At 39.0% G+C, this 25896-nt stretch overlaps 1 protein-coding gene across 4 annotated transcripts in view; it reads right to left on the reverse strand.

Annotated features, from left to right (window-relative positions):
• Positions 1–25896, reverse strand: part of ADAMTS12 (ADAM metallopeptidase with thrombospondin type 1 motif 12) — a 171468-nt gene that overhangs the window by 65207 nt on the left and 80365 nt on the right. For all 4 annotated transcript variants that reach the window (XM_013181607.3, XM_048051242.2, XM_048051245.2 and 1 more), the window contains 6 exons: positions 10725–10921; positions 7709–7792; positions 6029–6153; positions 3887–4036; positions 1184–1327; positions 797–941 (listed from right to left, as the gene is read on the reverse strand). In XM_013181607.3, the coding sequence (XP_013037061.3) occupies positions 797–941; positions 1184–1327; positions 3887–4036; positions 6029–6153; positions 7709–7792; positions 10725–10921 (845 nt within the window). The remainder of the gene's footprint in view (positions 1–796; positions 942–1183; positions 1328–3886; positions 4037–6028; positions 6154–7708; positions 7793–10724; positions 10922–25896) is intronic.

The raw sequence follows: 25896 nt of genomic DNA on the forward strand, positions 1-25896 counted from the left end.
ACTGCTTCTGAACTCCTCTATATAGGAAAGGACTGCACTGAGCTTCATAGCTCTGAACAAGCTACGTACAGTTACAATGGCACAGCATGACACCATAGCTAATATAATCTGCTACTCTGCAGTACTTCCTAGCTCTTGCAGGGAATTGTGCTGATGTCACTATACTGTTCTCATGCATCTTCACACAGCACTGTTCGAATGTGCAGTGAGATAAAACCCCAGGGTAACTACAAATTACCTGTTTAGACATAAAAATCTCATATATTATGGGGACACAGATTTTCAAAGTCTATGGATTGAAATTTCCTTTAATTAGTTAGACCATAGTGAGTATGAAAAGTCAAGACGTATGGGAAGAGAGCACAACCCTGATTTCTTCAGAAAACATTTCCTAAAACTGAATATTTGTTACCAGTATGATTTGGTCACTTGAAAGCTATATGCTTGAAAAGCATCTTGTTTTTGATAATAGGACTTAAGTTCCATTGTTAATTTACCTAAAATCAGGATTGTAATTTTCAAACCAAAATGACTCCACCATTGAACCACAGGCATTTAACATCAAGTATGGGGAGATCCAGTAAATGTCTTGGAATATATAAGGCAAATGGTGCAACAAGTCTGCGGAGTAGAATTAAAACACTGTGTTAGGCAATGCTTGTACTGTGCACCTAGCCTACAAGACTGAACATGCTACACATGTAGTTAGCAACCGAGGTTCACTGACTGCACTTCCACACTGTTCCAAATGTTTAAGTTGTCATTAGGAGAAAGAAGAAAAATACAGAGCACTCACATCCACATCTTCACAGAAAGTAGCATTGGAGCCATACTGAAGCTGGCACTGGTGATGCACATCGTAAATCATTCCAGGAGCAATGATTGGGGACTTTAAGACTTCTTTTTGGGGGATATCATCCAGACAGAATCCCCACCCTCGGCTAAAAAACAAAAATTGCATATTGAAAAAACTAAACAAAACAGAAGCCATCTTTTTGACACTTCTATACAGACTTGCAATATCTAATTGTTAATGGTAATTTTTGATACGGCCTTTGGAAACAACAATTCCAGATTCCAGCTGAAGTGCTACTAACAAACAGCACTTTTTTCTGGTAGTTTATGGAACTTTTCACACACAGTTGTACTCATTTTGGGGAAATGCTACCGCCCAATCACTCACTCTAGGAAACGTGTGATGTATTCCTTGCTGCACTGTGACCAGGTGAGCGGAGTAGGATCATACTGCAACTGCCGGGACATGATGTATGGGCGCTTTCCAACAGGCTCACAGTCGTTCTCTTTTCCGTCATGCTGGATACCAAAACTGGAAAAACAAAACATTTAATAACTCCAGCTGATCGGATGTACCACAACACTCATCTATAGGTTCCACGTTGTGTTTAAAAGACACTAGGGTTGCTTCTGCCTCTGGTGAACCGCAGATACCTGTTTGTCAAAAAAAAACACACAAACATATAAATCTGACCCAAAATGTACCAAAAATCTACACTCCAACAGGCTTTCAAATATATCTGTTATGCACAGCAATATTATCAGACAAAAAAAAATCTAGAAGTGGTAAAGATTACATGCGGAGCTATTTTAAGGGTGTCAAAACACTATTGCACAATTTGGCCAGGAGTGCCAGTTTAAAAGTTATGTCAAAGCTTCTAGAGTGCTTCCTAGCTTGTGGACCCCAGTTGCTTAGACTTGTACTACTTTAACTAAGGTCAGGCTTTGTTACACTTTCTTACATTCCCTTATTATGTCTTTATTTTTTGTTTTTATATCTCTTGGTAGATTTAGACAAAGACATTTTCCACATTACTGAACTTCAGTGGATTAGCCTCCAAACTTCACTTCTTCCTATTTAACTTCCTCCAGTCGTGTCCTATAGACAGATCTCCAAAGCAAGTCTTTCCAACAGCTTTCTCTTCAGCTTTTTCGACTTACTAAGAGATTTCTTTATTCAACAGCTTGTAAAAGTCATAAACAAAAAACTTTGTGTGCGATTCAGTTGACTAAACATAGATGCCTCCACATCATCTCAGTGTGAAGGAGATTATCTGAAACAATAATATACAGAGATATTAGTATATGAAGGATTTTGACACCTGCATTCTTAACACCTGAAGTTGTATATGTCCTTGTGTAAAAGAGCAGTGAAAACTAACTCAGGTCATGATTCAGTAATGACTCAGACAAAGACCTTTCCGGTGAGTTCAAACCACTAAGACTTTGTTTCTGGAAAATGTAATTGTACCATGACTCAAATGTTCCAAACGCAGAGCACGATTTCAGTCAGAATCAAGTCCAGTAACAGGCCTGAGCTATAAAATCAAGTGTGTCCCCCTAGTGACAGGCCCTTTTCCATGAACAGGGTCTGGTGATGCAGGAGGCTGTGAACATCTAGAGGGACAGTATGTGGAAGAGTGACTTTTGGAATCCATTAAAAATGGGTTCAGGTTTTTTCTTTCTCTCTCTCTCTTTTTTTTTTTTTTTTTTTAATCTGTTCTTACAGACTTTTATTAGCCATATTAGAACTTTTTAATATATATACGCTGGCTTGAGTGAAGGGTGGTTTCAAGTTCACGATGAACTCTACATTATTCCACCGTCTTTGGGGAGACAATACTTAAAGGCAAGGAGGCCCTGCAGCACTCCTGCAAAAGCCAGTACAGCAGTACTCTGTCTCACAGCATCCAAAAGACAGTGAGTTACCAGCCATGTAGGCTAGACCAGGACGTCACACATGGCTCTATGGGGCAGAAGTGTTTTCTGATAACGATCATTAATGAAAAAGCTCCCTGTCATCAAGAGGTTGTGGGGTCCAAGAGACTAAACCTCAAAGCACCTAGATCCAATTATGAACGATTTCATCATTATTTGCTTATATTATTTCCTTTCTGAGAACTGACAGGTTGAATAAAGAAAGGCCAATTAATATGTAAGTAATCTTTTTATCAGATTTTATATCTCATGAGGAAATAGACTCCATCCTGAGTGGAGGTTGGGTGCATAATGAAAGTAATGTGATACAGCAATGAACGTGTCACCTAGCCAAGCAACATGGCCCAAATGAAAAGTGCCAACATTTTAGCCAAACTGAAGTATCCACAAGAATGTTCTACTCAGGGGAAAGCAACTCAGCCTCAAAGGATTCAAAAATCAAAATACTTCAGGTGAGCTTAATAAATCAACTAACCAACCAAAACACCCTCACAAAGTGGGAATACTGAGAAATCTAGTTTCAAGCAAAAAGACCCAATCATAGAAAAATAAAAAGTTTAGCCAGGTCCAAAACTAAATACCTAATAAACTTAGTCAACTTGACCTATGTGAATCTACAATGGGAATATTAATCTACGGAAACAACCAGTTACTAAGACAAGACAAAAAGTGACTTTATTTGTTAGTAAGACAGGACTTGATATTTCTGTGAAGTTTGGCTGGTTGAATTAAAAACAGTTTCTAGCTAAATCCAAAATACTCAAATACCCTGATAGAATAGGAATGTTTTATATAAATGGTTTTGATTAATTTGAAGATCATACGAAGTAATTGCATAGTAATTCAATATGTGCTAGGAAAAATGAGTATGAGAGAAAAGGCATTAAGTGATGATTGTTTGCAGCTTAATTATGTAAATGTACTGCCATAGCAGAATGTTAAAAGGGGTATACTAAATAATTCTAAGTATAAACAAAGGTCAAAGGCTTAAGAATCTCTTATTCCTCTGCTCGTTAAAAACCAGCATGGTTTTGATTTTAATAATAAAGAGACATTAACTCACTCCTTGTTTTGTTTCTGTCTGGCAATTCAACTATTAATAAGCAAAGAGTAAGTTAAACTCGTCATGGTCCCCCTTCACTTCCTACTATACCTGTGTCCAAGTTCATGAGCAATGGTGAATGCCAATGGAAGGCCAGAATCTTCATTGATGTTACAGCTTCTGTGAGGCTGACACATGCCTGACAGATGAGACAAACCTAAGGTTTCACATGGACGATTCATGCCAGCACAAATATCCTTTCTAGAATTACAAAAAAAAAGACTTGCCATTAGAACAGTTTTAAAACAACTGCAGAGAGTCCCTTATATTGGGTTGAGTGTCCCTCTCATAATGTATCAGTGCTAATTTGTGCTAATTTTTTTAAACAAAGCATTGTGATAACATTTTACAAACACATGCGTAACAACATGCACTCGATCTGGTACTATTGTATTACAGTGCTATAATTTGTAATCAATACTGACATTGCTGTTGTGCCTGAATACATATGTTTATTCTCAACTTGCGAAAAAAGGTTTTAAAATCTCCACCTCTGACAGTGTTTTGATTATAGCACATCTGAAGTTTTCTAGCACATGCCTGATGATGAATGACATGCAGAAATTCTTTTCTTCAAATTTTGTACAAGGATTTATTAGTCAGGGCAATAGTTTTCTCTCTAGCGATCCTCTTTCAGCCTCTTTAATCTGATTTAGCTTTCTCTAGGTCTCTTATTTTCTTGAAGAAAAATCTCCCTTTAATTCCACTACCTCACTTAGGGCACCAGACCCACAGCTACAAGCATCCAGTGTGCTGTTACAGAAAAGTCTCCATACTACTGTCTTGCCAAAATCCCTGTAAGCTGTTTAGGCCAACAATTCCCCTCCCTCAGCATGGAGTATTTCCCCTAGCAAACATGTGTGAGCTGCTGTGTCAGTGCCAGAATTAAGGAACTGCACATAGTCAAAAACTCGGCCCTTCTGTCAAAAGGTTTGGCCAGATTCTGTCCAGTCTGCTAGAAGAACTGAAAGAAAGACATGCATTTTTGAGCTCTGAACAGGACAATTCATAATAAAAAAAACCCAAGGCCTAAACCTGTAAAGGAGGGAATGAGATAGATCCTCACAGGGATCCTCAGAAATCTGGGATTTCCCTCTCCCAGTTCAGTCAGAGCAGGCAGAGGGGCTTACAACCTAATCTCAGGCTCTTTGGAGGAACATCCAACCGCAACAGGGTCTCCTCTTAGGTTAAGAATGGCGATTTAGATCCTGTATATCAGCACTGCCAGGTACAATGCATTTGCAACCACTGAAGGGTTGCCAGAGTGGTGATCCAACAACGTTTACCCAGCCACGCATCGACTTCATTTAAATGAACTGTCTGAAGCCTGTTCATTTGGAGAGGTAAACCACTCAACATTTTGAGACTTCTTTTTCTTGTCCTTATTTTAAGATTTGTTCATTTTCTTAACTCTGGAACCTAATCTTTCCTCTAAGTTTTGTGCAGATTGGATCCATTCTGAGACGCTCACAGAACTTCTGCTTCATATTCTGCCACAAACTCCCTGGGTAACCTCATTTATCACCTTTAAGTTTTGTGTGCCTCCATTGCTCACATGTAAGAAAAATATTTTCTCTCCCTCTGAATACTGAGATAGTAATTAAAAATCATACAGTTTAAATTGTAGTCTTCAAAAACATTTGTCCATTCTGAACTGCACCTGTGTATTATTTTAGGATTTGTCATTATGGAGTTGATCACCTACATGATAGGTTGTTTGGTATATTCCTTCAAAAAAGATTAAAGAAGTGACTGAGCATTAAATGAGACAGGATCAGGTGGGGTGAAAGACCTGAGCTCTGTAAACTGCTAATCTCTTGGGACATACAGTTCTCAATTTCCTGACTAAGATGCATCTCTAATAAAACACCCACATACGTATATTGAGTGTTATATGTACTTTGAAAACAAATGAAAAGCAATATCTTTAAAAGGTACAGCAGGTCTAACCTTAACCACATGTTTTTATAATATAACTCGTATTCTCTGCCTTTGTGAATGTCAGGTATGCTCACACTAGGTTATTTTTGCATTAACACTGTGTTTCTGAAACAGCATGTCTTCATCAGATAAATCACTTTACTGGGAATGCAGAATGAACTAAATGACAACATAAGCTTATAAAAAAAAATCATCACCAAAAGAAATACAACTAAACAATATCTAGTCCCATCTACTGAACTTTTGTCATACCTGGTTAGAAGGACAGCCACATCGTGGTGTGTAGGGTTGACATCACTCTTAGGATTGACACTCTTTTGCCATTTGCAGAAGCTAGCTAGTGTCTTATCAGCATGGTGAACTATCTTCAAGCCTTGCTAAGGGGAAGTGAAAGAAAATATTGTTGTAAAGGCAACACCGTATTGCAATAACGTGTCAGCAATGTTAGCTATGAAGTCTTTGAAATACAGTTTTTATGCTTACAATTGATGCAGCTAACAAAAAATAAAAGGCAGAATGTACCTTTTTTTTTTTTTGTGGGCTTCATAAAATCCAACAGTATCGAAATTTTTGAACAAACATTCTGTATTTTCTCAAAAGCAACTTTTCCTTTCTTTGACGAAGAGGGTTACAATTAACTAGCATGTTAGTCACTAGCATGTTTGTCACTCATTGTTATGTGAACAAACTCATGAATAATTACACTTCTAAGGGCATATCTCTTTCACAATGTTTTTAAATTCCAAGAAGAGACAGTGCAGTCATAGATGCTTCTTCCTCATCTTATGATTATATAACATACATACATGCAAGTTACCAAAACTTCTGAAATATAAAGTATGCAAATTAAATTAATTAAGAACGATTATTTTCCCCTTTCTGCTCTTGGGCACCTGTTCTATCTTTCCTTAGTTTATTAAAGTAAACTTTTTACATAGCATCTAAATAACATTGCTACCAGATTTTCATTTTTGAGTAACCAACCCCCAAATTTTTAAAGATAACCACCATGTTTGCTTCCAGCATTGCCACACTCATCTGAATAGTAATCCATGCTTTATTTTCAAAACAGACACAGAAATTTAGCAAGTACACTTAATTGGAGGTCACCATAGACTTAAGGTCTTAGCTGTCCTGTTTAAGACAGGAACTACTATTTTTGCCTGCTTATTCTTAATTCACAAGGCATAGCCTCACTCCATGGCTTTGTTTACTGCCTTCCATAGCATTGGGACCATTTGGATTATGGCCACAAACCATAAGCCACTGAGAAAATCCCCTCAATATGTTCCTGCAGTCAGAGCAGGCTATGTTACTCATGGTGTTTTAAAAATAATTATAAAATTATCACAATCAGCATGTATTTAAGCATGTACAAAATAGTTGTGTATGACTGACATTGGAAACCACCAATACACAGCTAGTTCACAGCAATTAGCATCTACGTAGACCTCATTTTTGAGCTTTGAAAGAGATCTAATAAGAAAAACGTGTATTGCAGCTGTACAATAATAGATTTACTTCTTCAGGGACCTGCAAATACTCTAGCATTAGACGTTATAATGCACTTCAGATAATGTCAGGTAATTAGATTCTGAATGGTGACACATACGTTAATTTTTGTTTCTCATCTAGTCTTCCTTGGCATCCCATGTTCTTTTGACACTCAAGAGATTCCATTTTGCCATTCCTAATTTACCCATTTTAATTATGTTTTCCTTGAGGACTTCATGCAGAAATACCTGAAGTCATGAGCTAAATACTTTCCTGTTTAGGAAAGGATTTATTCTAAAAGCAGACATGCCAAAGCCAACAGATCAACAGAAGAGTAAAATGAACAAATTATTTTAAGCAAACAAACCCTCCTCTCCACAATTAGGGCTCAACTCCCGAGATTCATAAATAATATTTTAAGGAAAATTAAAACCTTACCTCCTCCTCCTCGAAGAGGATGAGCCGGACCAGCACAATGTGAATTGCATTGCCAATGCTTGGATCATGGAACAACCCTGTGACCTGTGCCAGAGCCAGGAGGTATGAGATTAACTGATTCCTCTATAGCAGAACAGAACTTTAGAGAGAAAATACGACATCTACTTGTCATATCACCTTGGGGTGTGGGGTGTAGTTTTGTTTTTCTTTTATTTTTTAGATCCCCAATATGCTTCACTGAAAATTTAGTGAAAACTAACGTTAGAGCTACCACAAAGGGTAGCTCTGTCAAATGAGTGATGCTACAGGATTTGGCAAAAATTACTAACCCGAAGAACAAAAGCACAGATTACACACACAAGATTATTTTATGTCCATTTGTCCTCTAGAGGAATGCACCAACTTTGGGCCTGCACCCTTCACTGTCAGCTGAAACACTTCAAAGTTATTGAAAAATATTAGCAGAAATTAATATAACATCTGCAGTCATACAATAATGATGGAGAGATCATCTCAGGGTACAAAAGAACAGCATATAAAATCCTCATGTTTTGGTTTGATAGGAATCAGTTTCTGCCACAACAAAGCATTAGTAACTCTGTATTAGGAAAACAGAAATCAGTTAAATGATGGATACTTGTGTTCTTACAGCACAGAAGAGGATGTAAAAAACAAATGCAAAGATAACGAATCCATATTAAAAAAAAAAAAAGGCAAAACATTAAGGCAAGAATTGAACTCCAGAAAAATTTGGCCAAATAAAATGTGATAAACATTATCACAATGTTGAATTAGGCAGAAGAAAATGGAATCAGAATAGTATATGGTGAGTATCTATAGGTGAGCTATGCTTTATATCACATTAAATATGAATGGATAAAATAGATTGCATTTAGGTCAAAATTGGTTTGGAGAATACCAATAAAGGAGAAATTACTGAGATATAGTGGAAATTGTGATTTTAAATACAAAGATTTGATTTGTCTACGATCTTTTTTCAAGATATGGGACTGGAAATTGAATCATTTTGGGTAACCCTAATATCTCAGGTACAGACTGCAGAGAAAATGCTAAGACTTGTTTGTTCCTGAATCAAATCATGGCAGTGTTTTACTCTACAGGTTTTCCCTGTGTAGACAAAACCTCACATGCTCAAACCATCTTTGTGTCTCTTCACTGAGACTCATTACCTCACTAGCTAGCCAGACCACTCAGGGTACTGTCAGGAGCACACAGTATAAATGTAAGGGATAGATCAATTGTCATGGCTAGAATTACACTGTGATTAATTTTGCATATATTACACACACACCATGATAAGGACATAGAATACATCTTCAACAGACTCTCCAAGGTCAATACCTGTTAAGATATGGATAACAACATGAAATAATCTGAAGTCTGTCTCAGGAAACACTACCGCTTTTCCCAGGTCAACTTATGTTTTGAAATTTGTTACACAGTAAAAAACATTGGAAGTTAAACTGTTAAACTTTATCTCTTCCTTCCTTCCTTCCTTCCTTCCTTCCTTCCTTCCTTCCTTCCTTCCTTCCTTCCTTCCTTCCTTCCTTCCTTCCTACCTTCCATCTTCCCTCCCTCCCTCCCTTCCTAACATGGTCTTTATATTAGAAGCAGAAAACTTATCTGGAAAAACAGTCGTACTCATTTTGGCTGGTATACAGTTAATTTTCTTCATAGTAGCTCATATGGTGCTGATTTAAGACACAGATGTTTCAGCTGTTGCTGAACAGTGCTTATTCGGTGTCAAGAATTTCTCTGTTTCTCACAATGCCCATCAGCAAGTAGGCTGGGTGTGTGCAAGAAGTTGGGCAGGGGGACAGCTGATCTCAACTGACAAAAAGGGATATTCCATAGGGGAATTCCGAAGGCATAGTGTCATTCTCAGCCATAAATGCTGGGGGGAAGGGGGAAATGAGAGATGACATTTAGAGTTATGATGTTTGTCTTCCCAATTAACCATTATGCATGATGAAGCCCTGCTTTCCTGGAAATGGCTAAATACCTGCCTGTCAGAGGGAAGCAGTGAATGAACTCCTTGCTTTGCTTTGCTTGTGCACACAGCTTTGCTTTACCAATTAAACTGTGTTTATCTCAACCGAGGAGTTTTCTCACTTATACAATCATAGAATCATAGAACGGCTTGGGTTGGAAGGGACCTTAAAGATCATCTAGTTTCATTCCATCCCCCTGCCAAGGCAGGGATGCCACACACTAGATCGGGCTTGCCAGGGCCCCATCCAGCCTGGCCTTGAACACCTCCAGGGATGGGGCATCCCTCTAATACCCTTCTAATTCTCTTCCTCACCCCACTGAAGGGGGGGGGGGGGGGCGGGGGAAGGAAGTAACTGTGTAGGGCTTAGCTGTCTACTGGGGCTAACTCGCAACAAAAGTGGCAGAAAGGAAAAAAATCATTTCAAAAAACAGTACTGTCAAATATGTAAGTAGCCAAATCATTTCTGTTAGGTATAAAACCTACACCCTAAATGTTTTTTGGCTAAACTTCAGTAACAGCATCTGACTCCAAACTATACTATCTTTATAACACTAGAGCAAAGCTCAAAGTTAGTACAATTGCTAGTGGGCTCCTGTATACCTTTCTCATTCAAAGACATGGGAAAGAATCCGTAATGGTTAAAACTGTAGAATTTCTCTGTTGCTGCAGCTACTGTTCACTGGTCAGCAACAGGTTCTAGGGGAGAACAGAAATTTCAGCTAAACGAAAGTTAGTGCTAGAATTTATAACTTTGTAGTATAGTCCTCAGAATTGAGAATTGCAGAATTTTCATTTAAAATCCAGAGAAAAATGACATCTATGCAAAATAAAAGGAAAAAAAATGCTTTAAAAGACAGAGTTTTAATGAGTATGTATGAACTATATTCCATTTCTTTCAGTGAACAACGTTACCGACTTGTTTCCAGGTGATTAGCAAAATAATAAAGTTAAAATTTGCTCCATTCATCTAAAAACAAACAAAAAAGGAAATGTTTTACATACCATATTCATTATAGTGAGGATATATGATTCCACATGGTCACTTCCATGATACTCAACCATCTTACTGTCTGCAACCACAAGCGTCTCCACCCATCGCTCCTTGCTGACAGATCGCCGAGAAACCTTTCTGACAGCCATATGGTTTTGTTCCCATTTCTCCCTCCGACGCTCTTCTTGTTTGAAAAAGCTGAGGGTATCTAGAGTGGTAAGAAGCAACACTGACTTCAAAATATTTTCAAGCTTGACTTACATTTGTTGTGTATGGCTGCAATACTTGCAGACAGTAAGGCAGCATTGTAGAATCACACGATGATACAGGTTGGAATGGCTGCCACCCACCTGATCAAAAACTTCGAAGTGACATCAGCCTGCTGAGGGCCATGTCCAGTGAGGTTCTGAATATCCCCCCAGTATGGATTAAAAGGTGCTCTAAGATATATATCCAGCTATCCCTACTCAAATACCAGTCACTAAAGTGCAAGTCAGAGCCAAGTTCAAAAAGCTGAAATGGAGATGCCCTTTTCAAGGTTTTTCTCTTCCATGTTTTAGCTCTTAACTTTCTCATGATGCCAGTTCATAGTTTAAGATAAGGGATATACTTTCTCCACAGGCAGCTCTTATCCTCAGCAGGATGGCAAATTAAGCTGAGCACTTTGGCACATCCACGAATGGTTTGTACTGTACATTGAAAATATCACTCCAGAAACCCTAAGGGGTGGGAATGCTTTACCAGTAGGTGTCATCTAAATAAGAGTGAGGCAGAGAGCTGGTGGCCCCTCAGCTGCCTGTCATGTTGTCTGACTGGTGAGACCCTTAGTGCTTCCACTGTAATTTTGGGATCTGCACATCCAGATTTTTTTGGGAAGAATTTTTTGCTATGCTGAGTTGCAAGCAACCTTGCCCTGCACTCAGCAGGGATAGTTACTCTCAAGAACAGAAGAGAACAGAATAGAATAGTTCAGTTAGAAGGGACCTTCAAAGACCAGCAAGTCCAACTGCCTGACCTCTTCAGGGCTAAACAAAAGTTAAAGCATATCATTGAGGGCATTATCAAAATACCGCTTGAACACTGAGCGGCATGGGGCATCAACCACCTTGCCAGGAAGCCTGTTCCAGTGGATGGCCACCCTCACGGTAAATATATTTTTCCTAATATGCAGTCTAAACCACCCCTGGCACAGCTTTTTGTGCTTCACTCATATTATCTGTGAATGCCAGCCAGCTGCATTACCAGAGAAGTACTGGAAATGTAAATATCCCTAGGCCTGAAAAAGAAATGAGAGATGCCAGTCTGACAGAAACTGGTGGCATTTTTCCAAGCTAGAAACCAGAGAAATACTTTTATGGTGCTGGGATTCCCCAAGTCCTAAGAAGGATCAGGAGTGCTTCTTGTTATTACAGACACTGCAGTAGCCCTTTGGCATCTCATTCATGGAATAGGATGTCCTAGTTCCAGACAGGGCACATTCACAGGCCTCTACATGCTTACAGCCTGTCCAGCATTACCCCACACCACTGTGTGGCAGGGGACAGTTATCAAGCATTACCTCCATCTTCCAGCACTACCGAGCAATAAGGGACGGCTTCCCGGACCACACTTCCCTGCGGGTATGGATGACCTGGTAGCTAGGTCCCAAATCTGTGTGTTCACATCAGCAGGAGACCTGTTATGCCTCTGTCACCGAAGTGCTGTTTGCCATTTACAAGACCTAAGTTCAGTTAGAATGTACTGTGACGTGTTAAATGTCTATATGTAGCACCACTGGACTATCAACGATGTGTATAATACACCTCTCAGCATAAATGGCATCTGATATCTTGGGTTATTGTATATGTGCAACAGAAGATGCACAGGATTTTAGAAATGGGTTCTCTGAGTTCAGTCTGAAAGTTGCATAGAGAAAGAAATCCTGGTACTGATGATGTATTATTCATAAAATTGGAACATGCCATATTAATAATCAAAACTAGAACAGACATATAACAATTAGAACTGACTTCAGTACACAAACGTGTGTTACACAGATGCTCTGTTAGTTAACACACATGATGATCTCTTAGCACTGTGCTGCACCTGGCATGCATCACTGACAAGCACACAAACATACAAACTTACCCCATCCAGGTTCATTGTATTCAATGGAAGCCTGTACCTGCCTGGACTGCTTTCTAAAGCATACTGTACAAAGCTCCATTAGTATACTATGCTAATTAATTAATATACTATGCAGGATGTCATGTATTCTATATCGTAGATGCAGAATATAATAAATAAATTAAAATAGTTGTATGAACTGGCATTTGCATTTTAAAAGATGCTGAAAATACTACTTGCAAAGGCCAAAGAACTGTAAGATTTTTTACCTTCTTGGCAAGACAAACCTCATAAAAATAACAAAAAGTTTGAATAAATGTAAACGAATTCCAGTAAGCACATAAGCTGCTAAATTTACCATCCATAAACTGTCACAATAAAAAGCCCAACAATATAAATTTCCTTTGTGATTACCAACCCAAATAATATGTCAGTGTCATCCTATGTAGCCACACAGACTGTACAGAAAATATATACCAACTAGTAAAAAAAAAAAAAAAGTGCTCAATAAAGAAAGTTCTCTTCCCATCAAGTCAAGGGACTCAAAGAGAGCAATACATTTTGGTATATTAATCTTGAAGAATGAGCTGCACGGAAAAATAGTTTCTTATCTACCTGGAAAAATATAATTTGTGAGTAAAAACAAACAGAATAAATTGATTGGTTCATTTTGTTTTGTTTGTTTGTTTGTTTAAGAGAAGGAAATGAATAATCTCTGCTATAATCCCTACCCTAACTCCACTAACAAAGGCTGCAGCATCACTCCTGCAGTCTTCCCCAACCTTTGTTCAGTTACCACAATACTCACCACTATCAGGGCTATTTATGAAATGCATTCATTGATCTCTCTCATATATTTCTGTGGTTTTCAGCAGTCTTATTTTTCTCAGTAGCTACATTTTCAAGGGTTTTGTCCTGAGAAAGACCTTCCCCACAGCTATATGAACAAAAGGTCCTGCTCAGACTGCTGGTTAAACCATTTGCTTATGGCCATATAAAACACCATGTCAGAGGTCAGGCTTTGTACTCACATCCACCAAAGACTTTTGGTTATTGTCTGGAGAGGTGATAGCTCTGTAGGTAAAAAATTTTAAAACCATTCAGACTGCAACAATGAACAGCCCTCAGGTTTATTGATCCAGTTAGGCAAAAGGCTATGAACTGCAGGAAAGTCCAGAGAAGAGATCTGAGTTATGACAATTAATGCCATGTAGCAAGAAAGTGCAGCAGTCAAAACCCTCTCCTAAGTGTTAACCCCTTCCAGTGCAGGGATCTAACCTAGACCCAGGATGCTGTTGAAGAACTAGATCCGCAGCTGTGGTTAAGTCTCCTGGCAGCTTCGTTAGTGAGATGACGCAGAAAGAACCTCTTGGAGCTACACTAACATACAGGCAGCTTTAAAGCATGGTTCTACTTCTGCTTTTGTATCTCCACAAACGATGATTGCCTCTTTAAGCTTTTCATTCTGATGTAAGATAACATCGCTTTAATTTTACCCTAAATTTGCTAAGTGTTGCAAGTGATTTCAGAGTTGCTGAGAATCCCCAGGTGCTCTGTTGGCCAGTAATGGCAATCTTAACAAGGAGTCCACAAGTTCAGGAATATCCAAGGAGGGATGGATAGTTTTAAACCTTCTAACACACAGTGTTGTCTGAAAACAACCTGCTTGCTTCCCACTGAAGCGGTGGGAACGCCCCACAAGTAGAACAGAGAAAGGGGTTTCCATGCATTTTTGAAAAACTAGACATGGGTAGATACAGTGCTGAAATCCCTAGGAACAGAAAAAAAAAACATTGCTGAAAGTACACCCTGGATAGTCACAGACTCAGTAAACAGAGGGTTGGTAAGAGATTCAGTTAACAAACTGCATGAATTCAAGCAGCAGCATTCAGAAGTTTCTGTCTGTTGTGGGAGATAATTTTGCAGATGTGAGGTTTTTATTAAGACACCTGATTTGGCCAAATTGGTCACATACAATGTTACGTTGGTCATATGTGACATCCAGCCATATCACAGGACAAATTGTGTAGAGGACAACATTTCACGATCTTCTCGTTAGAATTTTAGAATCGTTAAAAGATTGTAGGTGTTTTTGTTGTTGTTGTTGTTTTTGTTCTTGTTTGTTTTTAAAATCAAAATCCAATTGTTTTTAGTGAAAAATATAAATGTCTCCTGAAACTATTCATACAAATCCTACCTGAACTGGACAACATACATGATCTCTCAGATATGCAGCAAGATTTTAAGTTAACTGTGAGTCTCAGTTAAATAAGAAAAACAGAAGTACAAAAAAAATTATCCAGTACAGGTTAAAGCTGCATGGCCTTTGGGAAGGAATCAAATCTATATTCTTTTAGCAAATCAATTCTGTTTTACATTAAGTGGCAACAGAAATACATAGTTATTTTGCCCAGCCCCTATTAAGATTGAGCTTTCTGATCTTTAAGGAGTAATCTTGATAGCTGCACTATAAAAAAATGTTCTTCATTTTGAACAACTCATCCACTCAAGAAGTTGCTTATTTTTTTGTTGTTGTTGTTCTTTTTTTTGTTAATTTCTTCTTTTTTTTTTTTTTTAACCCCCCAACTCCCTTGAAGAGTTGATACTACTCACTTGGCTTACAGGCATTATTTGAGATTTCCATATCAAAGGCTCTCTTTCCACCTTTTTTTCCCGCAGGTGTTGCTCAAGGAAGAGTGCGGCATACAGTACAACAGACAGGGACCTGAGGGTGCTAACTGCACACAGACACCTTTCAACACCTTTGGAGGTGCACAAGGGCTTTGAAGAAGCAAAGTGAAAATGTCTGTAAATTCCCAGGAGAGAAGAACGCAACCTTTGACTGAAGGATATCAGACAAAATATAGTAGTACAGATTTATGTCTTCACTTTTTATCTTCACCTCCTTTCTCTTTGCACAACAGCTCTTTCATTTTTACCACACTGTATTATTCTATGTCAATATGCTACATCTCTAGACATGAGGTATGAACGCTAGGGATGCTAGAATATTAAATTCCATACTGTTCAGAACTTCCTAAACTATGATTTTTCTTAAAACCTTCTCATTATGTCTTGCTCTAAGACATGCTCTTAGGTTAAGCATTAACAAAAAGACCACAGTTTTGGGGTGAGTTCTTCAAGAGGTCAATAAACTCTGTTGCAAAGCAGTCACCGTACAAGGGGAGATAAATAAGCATATGAAATCATTTTTATAAACACTAATCCAGTGTTGAAAAGAATACAAGATCAACCATAGACTAAATAAAGGGAAGGTTGAAGAGTGACTCAGCTAATAAGAATTAAAAAGACAGTAAGACAGAGGAAAGCAACATGGTTTTCTGAAAAGTGATCATCATCTTATCAGCTTTGGGCTAGAACTAATAAAAGACTTGGCTTTTATGTCAGGACAAGCTTCTCACATAACCGATATCCAACCTTACCAGGCTGTATCAAAATTCCCGTGAGGACACAGGACACATGTCCTGAAAGCACAGAGCTCCAGGACATGGCTGCAAGCAGATGACAACAGGTTTCCCCTTGGTGCTGCGGGGACCGTGCCTCATCCCTGAAAGACCCAGTGAGCTCAGTCTCCATGGGCATGGGAGCCTTTGTTCCTCCCACAATGATCTGGGCTTTCCAGCAGTCTGCTCAGGCTCCTGACTGTCCTCATCAACATGGGAACTGGGTACAAATTGTTCAGGATTCACATGTAGTTCCAGAAAGAGAGGTCCATCTCCTGCCTTCCAGGCAGGGAAGCAGCAATATTCCTAAAAACTCCTTTCCTATGATTACTTACATACTTACAACTCTGGTGGCTCTGTATGCTTTGTCAGCAAATGTATAGCTTGCTCTATTCAGATGCAGCAGACTGGTTGCTAGAAGTATACATCGCCTTGAGCAGCAAGGTATCACAGTTCTACCAGCCGATTTACTGCAAGAACTTACTATTAATCTACAAAACTAAAAAGCAATAGTTTTCTCAATACAGTAAGTGAACCCCATCCCCTGGTCTGATTCTCTTTGCTGAAATAAATAAGGGAAGGATTTAGAAAAGCTCTGTGTCACTAAGTACACTAGTCATTCTGTATCCATGATCTCTTCTTACACATACAATTTCAGTTAAAAATAACCTTAATAAAAAACTAAGTCTGGATGCTGACAATGTGAGAGTGAAGATTCATGCACTGTACAGAAAAACTGTTGTAAAACAAGGAAGAAAGGATGAGATTTTAAAACAGAACAGGTAACCAAACCAGCTCTTTTTATGAGCATTTCTGAAACAGACAAAGCTAAATCACACAAATGCTTTGTGAGTGTTAAACTGTGTTCACAAAGGAAGCTACTACAGCTATTTAATCATGTACTTCCCATGTTGACAATAAACACCCAAGACACAACAAAAATAAGCACAGGGAAAGAAAACTTGCATCTTTGCAAACTTTAATTTCAACATTCCTGCTGTCAAAAATATCAACAATAAAACAGTGGAGTCACATCATTCTAATGCAGAATAAAGTTAAAAATTGTGTTAACTGATGCAGTCAATTAGATGCTGCTGATAAGTGTCTGTCACTCATTACCACTTACAATGGAAGGATGGAATGAAAAAATGTTCTGGACTACTGGCGTCAGGATGTATACAGAGAACAATGTCACAGGAAAGATTTTCCTTCTGTCTGAATATTCTCCTTTTTTTTCCTGAGGGATTAAATACGAGTCAATAAAGGACAAGGGACAAATATATATATAGGTCCATATGATGCTGTTCTAGGAGTACATTACTTAATGTGGCTTGAACTCTCCATACTCTTTCATCTGTTAATTTTAGTGGCAGGTCCCTCTTATTCTGCTGATAACATCAATGTGGTGGATGAGAAGAGCAAGGTGACTTTTCTATGAATTTAATCTAGCACTTGTTAAAATGGCATCTTAAATCAGTTTAACTCGCAGCACAATTCTTCTATTTTTGTTTTATGAAAACAAGTATCTTCTAAAAAAGAATACATCTCACTGTAAAACAAATTTACAAATGAAAGATTCCCAATAAATTATGTCTGTATCTTAACGTCTGTAACCAAATAATTTAAGAATTGCTGACCTCAGTTAAAGAAAATGTAGTTTTGTGAAACTGTTATGATGTGAACAAGGATTTAAACATATGGGCTTTATTAATATTTTTGCTTCTTTTTACATAAATGTATGCAACTTCATTTGCATGAAATGAAGGCAAGTGACTAAAAGCAACATCTTGAATTATTTGTCTGTGCATTGTCAGGGCTGACTTATACTCCAGTGAGGTTAACAGAATAGTATCCAGAAGCTTTTCAATCAGACTACAAAGATTTCAATTAATGTTCCACAAATTTCATTCAGACTATAATGAAGAAAAATAAACTGCTTATATGTTGGTGGTCAGGGGTCACCAACCTCCTTTCATCAGGAATAAGAGCAAGGCTAAAAAGCCCCAAGGATCTTATTCTTGCAGTATTCCCTAAGTCTGCATGCTGTAGGAAAGCATGTGTAGATATAGCAGTGTTCAGTAGTGAAAGAAAGGGTTGAAACTCTGGAAGGATACATGCTTTGTAGAGCTTCTTGGATGTACAGACAGGACAGTTATGAACCAGCAGGAAACTGGCAGCACAGGCCTCTGGAGTGCCTATTTTCTTTTTGAAGGACTACTTAGGATTATATTCCAAAGATTTGGGCAGTCAGAGTGATTTAGATCATAGAATCACAGAATCATTTAGGTTGCAGAAGTCCTCTAAGATCACCCGGTACAACCTTTAACCTAGAACTGCCAAGTCCACCATTGAACCATGTCACTAAGTGCTACCTCTACACATTTTTTTTGAAAACCTCCATGGGTGGTGACTCAACCACTTCCCTGAGCAGCCTGTTCCAATGCTACACAACATTTTCAGTAAACAAATTTCTCCTAATAGCCAACTTAAACCTCCCTCGGTGCAACTTAAGGCCATTTCCTCATCTTATCACTTAGTGCTTGGGATAAGAGACCAACCCCCACCTCGCTACAACCTCCTTTACGATAATTGTATAATGAGGTCTTCCCTGAGCCTCCTCTTTTCCAGACTAAACAACCTCAGTTCCCTCAGCCGCTCCTCACAGGACTTGTGTTCCAGGCCCTTCACCTTCGTAGCCCTTCTCTGGACATGCTCCAGGCCCTTGAGGTCTTTCCTGTCATGAGGGGCCCAAAACTGAACACAATGTTCAAGATGCAGCCTCACCAGAGCCAAGTACAGAGGGACAATCGCTTCCCGAGTCCTGCTGGCCACACTATTTCTGATCCAAGACAGGATGCTGCTGGCCTTCTTGGCCACCTGAGCACACTGCTGGCACATATTCAGCCAGCCATTGATCAATACCCCCAGGTCCCTTTTTGCCAGGCAGCTTTCCAGCCAGATGGCAGGTTCACTTACCACATGAGGCAGGACAGGAGAGCAATGCAGTCTTAAAGCTGTGAGAATTGCAGCCAGCCTCTAGAGAGACTCAAGAGGCAGCTGAAAAGGGCCTTCCACTTCCTGGGAATTAATAAACCTATGTACCCAGAGGCAGACTGGGTGCTGGACAAGGACTGGAGAGAGTCATGCCTCTAGGCAGCTTATGCACCCGTACACGTATTTAAATTCATAATACTAGCTAAACCCTAAACTGGTGAACGTTAGCAGTTCATTCTTTAAAACAGAATTACTGAGCATAATCACAGCTGATTCTGGGATTATAAACAAACTGGCACACTTCCCTGTGCAAACATTTTATTTCAGAAATGTTGTGCAACTGCTCTTTTATCAGAGGCTGAATCCTCCACGGTACAAATCTCTCTCAGAAGTCCTAAATGAAGAAACATTTTGTTCTGTTCCTCAGCAGAACCATGAGCTGCGCTACAGCAAAGGAGAGAGGTATATTAGCATAATGCTCTCCTCTGGTCTATAACGTGCTCCTTTCCACTCTGGTCCACCCTCCAGCCAAGATACAAGTTTCCTGGGGTTTGACCAGGGATAAACAGCTGCAGAGCAGAAAGGGAGGGTTTGGGATTCCCCTTGAGGGAAAACAGGAGGCCTCTTTTCCGATTTGCACTTGTATTCAGCTCTCAGCAAACAACTCAAGATTTCCTCGCCCCTCTCTGGAGAGAACTGACTGCTGCTCCATACCTCCAGGATGCACATACTGTTTTTTTTCCAGTCTTGCAATAACTGTGTAAGGACTCCCTCCACACAGACACCCTTCACAAAATGCTCTCTGTACTGTCACCATCACCACAAAAGCAGCGTGACCAACATTATTTTGTCTGCTTATGTTCCTCCACGCATATGAATCAGAAACGCTGGGTGGGTTTGAGAGCCTCCTCCAGGTCTCCAAGAGCTGAGCCATGTGCCACAGGAACTCCTCTCTGGCTTTTCTCTTCAGCAAATATAGCAAAACAGCCACTTGTGTCTCCCTGTGCAAAGTCTGGTACAGAACCAGCTGAGACCAGCTGCTCCTGCCTCCTCTTGCGGTGGGATAGGAAGTGAGAGGCAGAGAGGCGGTGCAGAGCAGCTGCAAGATGCCACCTCTCCTGTGTTTACTCAGACTGGCAGGTGGTCCCAAAACAGGATGCAGCCTCCCTGTGGGTTGTGACCCTGCTCCAGCTCATATTTTCATCCTCACAAAGCAAATCCCAAGAACTGAATCTTGGTGGATTGCTTTGCAACTGTCTGGGAAAAGTGTGGCTGTTGAACTAAAGCTATTCCACATCACCCACCTGTGTCCTCCTGCTTGGCCTGATCTCTTTGCATTCTTCTGTTCCTCTTGCCCTAACTTCCCCTCCTCCCTTTCCAAAATGCCAAACAGCTCCCCTCCAAGTACTCTGCAAGATTCCAGTTCAACTGTAGCTCCCATTCACGAGCTGAAGCATCCTGAACTCCTTGTCTTGTTTTTATGTCTGTCTCAGATGTTGGCACGCTCCACTCTGCTGCCTCTGTCCTGCTTTGACTTGTGCTGGGTCATGGAAAGCTCAGAAAGTGCTGCTCAGCTAATCCCCCAGGAAAGCTCCAGATATTTGTAATATTCAAAACCAGCAAGCAGACAGTTGTGCCTGTCAGATCTTCTTTGACTTTCTAAGTTAATTAGTTATATTCTCCCAGCTAAAATGTTAAATTATGAGATCTTTCACCTAAGGGCAGCATTAACTTTGGTTTACAAGTGGCAGGTTTTGTCAGTTTTATTTGTGACCCGAGTGTTACAAAATACAGGACCTTGGGATATAACTTCAGGTCAAAAGCTTGCACTGAAATCTGCCAGGTCTTAGGTGAACTGTGGAATAAATCACTTCAAATTACATACTGAGATGAGCCCACTTCTTGATACAAGGAATAGCTGTAATAGAGAGGCTCCAGAAATATTTAGGGACCAAAACAGGTACTCTAAGTTGTGTCAAAACTGCTTAGGTCAACAACAAGTAGGAGCTCTACACCTTCCCAAGCCCATGGGAGCTGCCTATTCCCCTCCAGACGTCCTACTGGGTACCATGAATATATACTATCTGTATAAAGAGATTCTCTATAGAAAACATAGTTCTCATTGAATAGTTGATCTGGGGCAGTCTTTTCTAGTTAACTAAGGAATTTCACAATCTCTGCATAAATCTTGCTGTCACAAGGAGGGCTCACAAGAAGTCCCGATAGGCTCTGTAAAGAAACAGAAACTTGCACAGTATTCAGTATTAATTGACTGTCTACAGCTGTCAAATCACCTTGTATATTTAAAATAGTGAGCAAATTTACATTTCATTTTTCATTATCCCACTGACTTCAGGAAGTCGGTGGCAGTTCTCTTCATCTCAGCCATAATTACTAGAAACAGTAATATTTATTTATTTATTTTTCCACTTGGGCAATATTAGCAGTACACTGGGCTTTCATTTTCCAGATACTTATCTTATTGGTTTCTACACATATAGATTACTTTCAGTTGCACCTTAAATGGCATTATATTTCACCTATCTTTATAACTTTAGTATTTGCTTCGTGCACTCCTAGACAGAAGAGAACAAATACTGATGGTATTTGTGGAATAACGGTTTGGGATAAATGTGGCAAGAGGTTGAAGTCAGCAGTGACATATAGTATAGCTCATATCTGACGCTCTTTAACTAGTCAACTATAAAGTTCATAGAATCATAGAATCATAGAATATCCTGAGTTGGAAGGGACCCTTAAGGATCATCAAGTCCAACTCTTGATACCGCACAGGTCTACCCAAAAGTTCAGACCATGAACCAAGTTGGCTCCCTTAAGTTAAAGACTATGTTTCTTGACCACTGATGATCCATGAAACATCTACAAGACTGTCCAAAAAACTAATATTTCTACACATATGAGTAAGCCAACAAAATAAGAGCCATATAAATGATCACTCAAAGCTTATCTGATGTTTTAGTAGGACATAAATGAAAACTGTACAAAATATTCATTTTTCTCTCATCCAAACCAATTGATCCTGCAACTAAAAACAGGTTCTAAAACACTATTCTGTATCAGCAATTAGTAATGACTGACAATCTTGACCTGCTATGAGTTAGCAGAGAGAGCAGCCATCAAAACGCTATTTCAAGCACTCACTTCTGACATTACTACAAAGCTTAATTGCTTGTCTCTACAGTTGTAAATTCAAGTGACTGAAAGTGACTGAGAAAGTACTATACTGGCATCCAAAGCTGCAGGAAAAAATTCAGTCTGCTACTTTTGTCAAAAAAAAAAAAAAGAGATTCAGGTCAACTGAAATGCTTCAAAGTAATCTGCGATACCTTAAAATTAATTCAAAGAAATAGCAAAAAAGTCACGTGTTTCACTTCAAAATTTTGAAAATTACTTTTTTTTTTAATTATGCAACCATTTTCAGCCTAAGTACAGTTCTGTTTACTTAAAACAGGCTGAAAAACATAAAAGCTAAGAATGTTTCATTTCACCCTAAAAATTAAGAATGTTCTGTTTAAGCTTGAGCAAAATGCCCTTTAATATGAAATCATTTTCTAATTTTCCTTTTGTTTTTCGTCACAACAAAATCACGTTTCAGAGCTCACCCTAACATATGCGTCATTTCCCTCTTACACTCAAATCCCTTTTATTTTCCATTTTAAACAATGAACCAAAACTTTTTGTACAAAAAACAACCTGCTGGTAAGACCTCAGTAGCTGCTCGCAGAAATCACTCCTGAAAACTTGCTTCCATATTTCCATAAAGAGAAGCAATCCCAACATACTTCTTTTTGACTTTCATATTTTGAAAGGATGAAGAGCTCCACTCCTCTAGTATAATAGCTTATTTGCAATAGCTTATTGAACCTCAGCTATAATATACTGACACCCTGACTTTCTGTGAATGGCATCTTCATTTCTGAGCTGTCCTTGTCAGCATGGCTGTCCCAAGAATGATGCTTCTGACAGGGCGCAGAACACCTACCACTAACATGGTTCCTCTTTAGACAACCTGCTCTCCGTGTACCAAAGATATATAAGGCCACACTTGAAGATTTGTGGTGCAAAATGGCACTCCATACTCCTAACTTCTCTTACCAAAAAAAAGGAACCAAAAGCTTGCCCCATCAGGCTGTAAACTGTAAGGCTTTGCCTGCTCCAGTAAATTAAATATGGTCAGGGAAACACACCCAGGCACTGGAAACTGCCAACTCAAAAGTGGACGGTTCCTGGCATGGCCTCAGGAAGGGGTGAATAGAATGCTCCCAATCTGTTCCTGAGTGTGGTACAGGAGTGGTCGCAGGCCAGGAATCCCTCTCAGTAGTCAGGATCTGGCCACTCTGTTCAAGAGGCTAAGAAAATGTAATGCATGGACACAGACTGGTCTTTACGACTTGGCAGCAATGCCAAAGAATGCAGACATGTTTCATTTATTAGTGCAAATCTGGTCTCATTGTGCTGGACTAGCAGTTGCCAAGAATACCTGCACGATTGTGGTGTATGAGTAAACACAAGCTCAGCATTTGCAGATAAAACATAACGTTGTAAAACACAATAGATACTATTTGGAATACCACCACCAGCATATTTAACAAAATTTGCCCAGCAAATTTAATGAAAAGGAAGCCTACTCATGTTTATCATATAACCTGCCTGCCTTTGTGGTTATTCTATATGCTTACAGTGCTGGACATTAGCTACACATTTTGGCATTCCATTAATACTTTCAATTTATTTTTATCATTCAGCTACCCAAACATCTTCTTGATTTGAAGAAATAACAGTTTCTAGTTCAGCTTTCAAAATGTATAACTTAAATTGCAACGTGCTTCAAATGTACTCCTTTAAGATGTCAGCAGAAAGGTTACTGGATACCCATACACATGGGAATTAGATAACTTGTTTGAAATCATCCCAACTGGCATCTTCTTACTTTTTGGCAATATCAACACAAAAACCTTGGCTAGATTTCAAGAAGACATTCACCTGCTTAAATTCTCCAGATGTGAAACTAAGTCAAGAATTCAGCTAAAAATATCTTTTCAAGACTGGATTTGAGAGCTCTCCAGCTGCAACATGACAGCTATTCCCACTATAAAGCACTAGGCAGAAATAAATGATTTCATGTCCAAACATGAAACAGGTAAAAACTAAAGAAAAAAAATAAAAATAAAAATTAGTTCTAGACAGATCTTTGGCTTAGTATTTGAGGAATTGACTGGTTAAGAAATAATTAGACCCCAGGTCCTCAGTAGCTAAGTAAAAATGTATGAGGATGCATTTACTTACATAAATTAATGAAGCATCCATTAAAATATATGTAGGGTTATTTCACTGAGCACTGACAATGAGATTTTACGGGTCTTATAACCAACAATTTTACAACTGGCTCTTATCTGCTGTGAAATCCTGACTTTTTTTTAAGAGAGGACAGCAAAACAGCAAGAAAATTATCTAGATTACACTCACCATTTCTCAACATCTTAGCTTACCTCTCTGTTAATGCAGAAGATAGAACCTCATTTTTCAAAACTAATTTTATGTCAGCCATAGGTCTATCTATTGTAGGTGGTAGCTACATCTAAGAAAATGCGTCACACAATTCTTTAGCAAAACACACAGGGGGAGGAGGAGTGGGAAGAAAAAATTAAAATGCATATACTCTAAAAACTAATATCAAGTATTTGGAACGCCCCTTATAACTTTTGAACAACTCTTTTTCAATTATCCAAGGTCAACACAAGGTCCTTCGTGTTCCTTATAAAAATCGACAGGCTTTGTTTTAGCACTGCTTTTCAACATTTTATATAGTTCATGAATATAAACACAATCCTTTTAATCTTTTTTCTTTTCTTCCCCCCCAGAATACTTTCTCACAGTTAACAGGTAGTGTGCACTAACAGGACTGGAAAGGAGCTTTAGAGCTTAGAAAGTAAGACAGTAATCAGTCCTTTCTAAATACTCTAAAACCCTGTTCGGATACTAGTGTTCTTGGCTGTTATTAAAACAAAAATGAAACAGCAATTTGGTATTTGTATAAGCTATTTAGTGTGTTACCACCATTCTTGTGAATTCTGCAATAGTCTCATTCTGCGAGCTCTCTCTCTTCATTAATTCGGGTAAAGGTAAGGTAAGTTTACATAGAACAAAATGGAAATCATTGCACCATGCTGTAGGTATAAATTGCTACCCACAGCAGACTGGCTGAGACACCTCAGAATTCTACTCACGGTGCCAGTCTCACTTCAGAATTTAGAAAAACCAGTCTATGCTGAGAGCTTCATGTTGCTACGGCCAGCTTAGCGGTACCCCCAGAGCCCTGCAATCATGGTAGCACTTGCACCCCTGTGCAACCGCTTTAAAATCAGGGAAGCGCATCTCTGCCCTCTATTTTCTGGTGTCAAGCAGCAAGCTAATAACTGATTGTAAATTCAGGGAGTTCTGAAGATGTAGAAGGAACAACTGCCTCAGCTCTTTCCCCTCTAAAGGGTTTGAAACATATTGAGATGGGTCACATTAGCAAGACTAGGGAGCAAATAAAGCTGACTTGGACTTCCAAAACGATGTGCAGTCCAATGCCCTCCCAGCAAACATCTCAGCT

Source organism: Anser cygnoides, chromosome Z (genome assembly GCF_040182565.1).
Source record: "Anser cygnoides isolate HZ-2024a breed goose chromosome Z, Taihu_goose_T2T_genome, whole genome shotgun sequence".
Lineage (NCBI taxonomy): Eukaryota > Metazoa > Chordata > Aves > Anseriformes > Anatidae > Anser > Anser cygnoides.